This window comes from Myotis daubentonii, chromosome 13 (genome assembly GCF_963259705.1).
Source record: "Myotis daubentonii chromosome 13, mMyoDau2.1, whole genome shotgun sequence".
In the NCBI taxonomy this organism is placed as follows: Eukaryota; Metazoa; Chordata; class Mammalia; order Chiroptera; family Vespertilionidae; genus Myotis; species Myotis daubentonii.
Genome location: NC_081852.1, coordinates 44,964,129 through 44,970,879, shown reverse-complemented (window position 1 = coordinate 44,970,879; position 6,751 = coordinate 44,964,129). Strand labels below are relative to the sequence as shown.

Below are 6,751 nucleotides of genomic sequence, written 5' to 3'. Positions count from 1 at the left end.
AGACACCAGAGGGGTGAGGGCATGAACGGGGGGGTGGGGTGGGGGGGCAATGGGGGAAAAGAACACACATGTACTACCTTAATAAAAAAAATGGCAAGCAATGATTGAATACATTTTAAAAGTAGAAAGCCCTTATAGTATGAGTAATAATTCATTTTTACAAATAAAAGGATTTCTATTGCTCAGACTCCAGAGATATAAAATGGTCAACAGATACATTTCTCCTCTGTCCTTCCAATAAAAGTACTGAGAAATAATAAATATTAGAACAAAGGAAAACTTGAGTAATAATATAAGGGAAGTCTATTAGGATATTTTAAAAAGGCCTTATTTTTTAACAAATACTTTTTATAACACCAACAAAATCCTCACAGGTTTGGCGAACATATGGCCCTAGTGGCAGGACTCTGACACTAGCATAACTGAAGAAACTACGTTGGGAGAATATGAAACATCCACTGCTACCTCTACCTTATTGAAAGGAAGTTTAAAGATAGCAAAGAGAAACAGCACTCTGTTTCTGTAAGGGATCTGGAAACTGCCCAAGAAATACAACCAAGTTCCTTAGTGAGGTAGATCTAATAGGCATTTATACCTTAAATAATTTAGATTGTAACCATCACATGACCTGCTTGGATGCTATGCTTAAGAAACGTACACAAGCCCTAGCTGGTTTGGCTCAGTGGACAGGGTGTCTGCCCGTGGACTGAAGGGTCCTGGGTTCCATTCCAGTCAAGGACTTGTACCTCGGTTGCAGTCTTGATCCCTGGCCCTGGTTGGGACTTGTGTAGGAGGCAACCAATTGATGTCTCACGTCGATGTTTCTCTCTCTCCCCCTCCCACTCTCTCTAAAAATCAATGGACAATCTCCTCAGATGAGGAATAAGAAAAAAAAGAAAATTGTACAAAATTAAGCAAATTGTTTAAAAAATATCTAAAATTTTAAAGTATTAAATACAGAAGCTAGAGGAGACGTAGTGAAAACCTGGTACTGTCCCTAGCAAAGTATTTCATATTTTATTCCTAAATATGAGCAAAGTGATCACAAGTGAAGATCAGAAGCAGTTACAAAGATGGGGCATGTTTATAGTAATAGTTGCAGTCAGCTGTTATTATATAGACTCTATTGAAATACACAATCTTGCAGGAAGATTCTGAGCATCTCATGGCAGCTGTCACTACTGCTATAGTAGTAATAGCACATATTACTACTGCTCTGGGATTCAATTTCATCATCTATAAAATCAAGGGGGTTGACCAGAAGACCTCTAAAATCCCTTTTAAAATCTCATGCCCTGAAATGGATGTATAATGATAGCTGTTGGATACTCCATTCGCACCAGGGAATGTCAGGGGGAATGGATAAAGTAGATGGCCACTGGCTCTTTTAGTCTTCAAAACCAAAGACCAAAATCCTCTTCCTGAAACCATACTACTTTTCTACCTTCTCACCTGCATTTACTGTCTTATGGTTCTCCCTTTGGAACTAACCTCATATCATCTTGTCTAGCCATCCTGTTTTACAGATGAGAAATGAACCAGAAAGGGCAAGTGACTTGCCTGGAGTAACAGAGCTAGTTAATGACAAAGCCAGGACTAGAATCCAAGTCTGCTGTTCATGAAGTCTGATGTTCTTTCCCCAAAATCATACCACCCACTCCTGACAAAAAGCAAAACACAAAACTATAAGAATAGGACCGGGGGGGGGGGGGGAGCTTCTATTTAGGAAGCTCTTAGACTGAGGAGGCAACAGTCAAAATATTTTGGATGACATCAGAAGAATAAATAAAAATAGTGGAAACTGATTAAAATTTCCTTGACCAAGGAAAATCAATTCAAGGAACTAAGATACAAAGAGAAAGATGGTATTATTTCCCTTAGAATTAACTGCAACTTAAGTGAATATAATGCCATATAAATGGATGTTAGTCCTATTTTCCTTATGCTGGATTGATAAGAATTCAGAGAAGAGGGCTGGGTTGTGCCATTAAACATCACCCCTTTAAGCACTGACTGGTTCTGACATTTGTGGCCGCTCTCAGTGATGATAAAAGTACTAAAACAGTTCAGGCTCATTGTTGTTATTAGGAAACACTAGTTTGTAGGATTCAAAGGAACTACTGGAATGTGACTTTTATGAAACCATAATTATATTCACAGAACTACTCAAAAGGCAAAAATGCAAAAAGAAACCTTTTAAAAATCTTTAGAAACAGCTAAAGTAAGACTGACTGTCTGACTCAATAAGCAAAAATATTTCATGAAAAGAAAGCAATATATATAGTTGCCCCTCTGCAAGAAATAAATGGCTCCCGTTTCTAGCTAATGAAATGTATTTTAAGATCATTAATTGGGAGCAATGGGAGAAGTACAGGAACCAGTACTAAGAGCATCTATTCAGTTTTTCTGAAGGGCGTGATAAAAATGTGTCCATTTTATACTATGGAACTCTGATACGTTTTACTCACGGCAATAAAGACAAGCCGAGATTATAATATTAAAATAATGTACAGGAGATAGCACACTAATTAAAGACTAATTAAAATAAATTAAGAATATGAAATACGCCGAAACCGGTTTGGCTCAGTGGATAGAGCGTCGGCTTGCGGACTGAAAGGTCCCAGGTTCGATTCCGGTCAAGGGCATGTACCTGGGTTGCGGGCACATCCCCAGTAGCGGGTGTGCAGGAGGCAGCTAATCGATGTTTCTCTCTCATCGATGTTTCTGACTCTCTCTCTCTCTCTCTCCCTTCCTCTCTGTAAAAAATCAATAAAATATATTTTAAAAAGAAAGAATATGAAATACATTTACAGTCAAAAAATTATAAACATAAGTATCCTGAGTTTCTGAACTGTAAAAAAACACACGGTAATATCAATCTGAAAGAATGCCATATGATTGAATAATATATATAAAAATCTGACCAGAATGTCTGGTACACATTAAGGGCTTAACAAATGGTAGCTATTATTATTATAACCAGGAAGAATAACTTCATAAAATCTTTCAATCTGGACTAATCACCACCTTCTCCCTGCTTCAACTTCATTTTGAGACACGAAAGGGATCACCGTTAGCCTATTAGGTAGCTTTTGACTAGATCACTGACTAGATCTACAAGAAAAATGCAAATAGTATTTGGAAACCAAGGTGAGAGGAAAAGAGTTACCTGAGTAGGCAAGGGCTAAGAAAAACATTTTGACATTATTTATAAGCATTCATAAGGCGAGGGCTTACAGTGACAGAAAGATAAGTCAAAGAAAATCAAGGTAATTTATAAGTCTTAGAAATTAATGGAAATTACTGTGAAATAAGTCCTAAAAATATATTTCCAAAGAAAACTATAAGATACTTGGCCAGATCCATTATTATCTAATTTGAAAACCGTTCAAGACTTGTCATCTTTTTACCTTGATTTTTCTCTGTTTTATGAAGCATTTAATTCCCTTCTGCTTCCAGTATGAAATTTACATTTTAAGAATTTCACTTCTGCCCTGGCCAGGTGGCTCAGTTGCTTGGAGCATTGTCTGTGCACTGGGAGTGGGGGTGAGGTGCAAGTTCGATTTCCAGTCAGAGCACATACCTAAATAGCTAGAATTGCCCATGCAGAAGGCAGCTGATCAATGTCTCTCACATTGATGTTTCTCTCTGTCTCTCCTGTTCTCTCTAAGAATCAATAAAAGTATATCCTTGGGTGAGGATTAAAGGGAGAAAAAAATAAAAAATCTTTTTCACTTTTTTCCCCTTGAAAGTCAAGGTCCATTTCCCCTAGTTATCTAGTTTTAGAAATCAAGGTGACAAAAAAAAAAAAAAGAAAAGAAAAGAAAGCTACTTCAACTCTGGGAGTACATTTCTTGGGCAGGACATTCAAGCCTACATATAGGAAAGGATAGAGTATAAAGAACGTACCATGAGAGAAGGTGGAAGTTCATGAATGAATCCTCCTGCGACGTAAAGGCCAGGAGGAGCAAGGCTCCTGGAGGATCACGGATGAAAATGCAGTAATTATGGCTTTTCCTCGCTCCTCATTAATGGAAATGCTGTTTGTGACTGAGCAATCTTTTAACAAAGGTTCTGAAAGTTTCCATGTGGCTTAATAACAGATTTATCTATTTATTCCAAAGTTTAGAATTTGCTTCTTTTCAGACATTCCCAGAGTCAAATTGAGAAAATTTTGATTTCTCAGAAAAATATGAATAAATAAGAGCTTGGATTTTATTGCCTTTGCCCACTATCCTGATATTGTTCTTTCCTTCTATAAAAACAACCCAAATATATCCCTTCCCAAACTATTGCTTTTATTGATCTTAGCAGTGAAATAAAGGAACTCTTTTGAATCTTCCTGTATACGGGCTCATAAAAATAGGCCTGGAGACTTGGGGTGGTGAACAAACTATATAATATACAGCTGATGTATTACAGAATTGTACACCTGAAACCTAAATAATTTTATTAACCAATGTCAGCCCAATAAAATCAGTAAAAAAAAAAAAATTTTTTTTTTTTTTAAATAGGCCTATAGGACAGTGACCTGAAACCAAACCCAGGTCTCCAATACCCATCACAGTTTCTCCATCCTACAAGCATATTTAAGACTCAAAAAGAAAAATTAATGCCCAAACAGCCTCTGAGGCACATAGACATGGAAAATTTTTCTGTCCTGGTCATACAAGACATCAGATAAGACTTAGTCAAAATCTTTGATGATCCATTCATTTAGAAGGGGTTCTAACCTTTTAAAATCACATACTAACATCAGCAACACTGTCAGAGACCTTGGACCACACTCAATGGCTTCTTTGTCAAAGAAACAAAGAAGTGTTATTTTGGTTGCCTGGAAATTCATATCTGTTCCACTGAACTGCAAATTATCTTGGACCCCTATTAAGGGTTGTGGATCTCCACATAAATGATCTCTCTGTTACAGAGAAAGAAGGGGCTGCTGCACTTGCTAGAATGTCAGACGCTCCAAGTCTGGTTTCACCTCAGCTTCCAGGGGGCCCAATGCCAAACTTCATGCTTTAGCAAGGGGAGAAAAGTCTAGAGCCCTGGAACACACCAGATCTCTCAGATAAAGGAGAAGCGTGCCTCAGTTGGACTAAGGCTGGTCACCTTTGTTAGCACCAATCTCTCATTACTTAGTTCTTCACAGACTAAGTTACAGCTTCTCTCAGATAAGAGGACCTGGAGATTGAGAGGAATTAAAGTGGAAATTCCAATGCCAAAATATCCACCAGGTCAGGCAAAGCAGCATCCGAAGCCATTACAAGAAAGTGGTGGAATTCAATGAGCAGCAACTCCGGAGTACTTGAGCTTCCACAGTCCTTGCTCAGCCTCAAGGCCCCACCTGTACCCCAATCATGGGCACCACCTCTTCAATCCACAGCAAGTTCAGTGGAGCTGAGGCTCGAGTCTGTCGGTGGTGAATTCGGCGTAGCCGCAGAAGGTACAGGATGATGGCCAATAGCACCACCAGGATACAGGCGAAGAAGAGATAGTGGTTGTAGACAAAGGAGAGACGGAACCAGCTACTATGGGCCTGTCGGACACCTTCCTGCCGTAGATCCCTAGGGAACAGTTTGAAGGTGAAAAGAAATGTTAGTTTCAGAGAGAAACCTTTATGCTGATTTAAAAGGCCCAGTGATGTTAGCCCATTTATTCCATCCACGCAAACATTCTATGATATCAGCTCCATTGAGCAAGCAAAGCTGAAGCATGCCCCCAACCCCAGGGCTGCTGTGTGATTCTTTCTATACCTTCCTTTCCAAGCCTAAAGAGGACGCCACACAGGCCTAAATCTTCCAGAATCTGGGGACAAAATCAGAACGCAAAAAAGTGAACAGTAGGGCAAGAATGGTCATTTATAACATTAGTCTTAACCGCGGCCCCTTAACACTCTGACCTAACAGTTTGTAAATGTAGTACTAACAAGAAGAGGGTGGTCCCTGAATCCAATCAAGAAATCAGCCCTAGCCAGTTTGGCTCAGTGAGTAGAGCGTCGGCCTGTGGACCGAAGTGTCCCGGGTTCAATTCTGGTCAAAGACACATGCCTGGGTTGTGGCTCAATCCCCAGTGTGGTGCATGGAGGCAACCAATCAATGATTCTCTCTCATCATTTATGTTTCTCTCTCTCTCTCTCTTTCTCCCCCTCTCCCTTCCTCTCTGAAATAAAAAAAAATTACACACACACACACACACACACACACACACACACACATATACAGGCAGTCCTTGGGTTACGTCGGACTCAACATACTCGTTTCATGGTTACGTTGCCATCTCCCATTTATTTATAAAAAAAAAAGTTCCATCATTTGGACGTAAGTACATATGTGCTTTATGTTTTTTATTATTTATTTACCACAAGTAAAGGTCAGGAGTTTAAATTTTTTTTTTTTACTGTTTCACTTCATTACTGCTGTGTATGTGCTCCATGTGAGTGACGTAGGTGCTTATGTAGGTGGGTTCCAACTTACTGCGAAAATCGCATTACGTCATGCCGTAGGAACAAATCTCTGACGTAACCCGAGGACCTACTGTATATGAAATCAGAGTATGTCTAAATCTTTCTTAACAGTTACTATGCGTTCTGAAAATTTAGGTTATGGCTAAAGAAAGCTGTCCTCTGATCAATTCTATTGTAATCTGGACAAACATTAAGACACATGGAAAGCTAAGTGCAGTGGTCTGCCTGCCTGTCTGGAACAGAAGCCCTTCTCTGGTGGTCCAGATAAAAGATCGGTTTTTGTTT

At 39.2% G+C, this 6,751-nt stretch overlaps 1 protein-coding gene across 2 annotated transcripts in view; it reads right to left on the bottom strand.

The window, feature by feature from the left end:
- Positions 1–2,883: 2,883 nt before the first annotated feature.
- ENTPD7 (ectonucleoside triphosphate diphosphohydrolase 7) overlaps positions 2,884–6,751 on the bottom strand; it is a 39,073-nt gene continuing 35,205 nt past the window's right edge. For both annotated transcript variants that reach the window (XM_059661029.1, XM_059661030.1), the window contains exon 13: positions 2,884–5,567. In XM_059661029.1, coding sequence (XP_059517012.1) covers positions 5,336–5,567 — 232 coding nt within the window. In that variant the 3' untranslated portion in view covers positions 2,884–5,335. The remainder of the gene's footprint in view (positions 5,568–6,751) is intronic.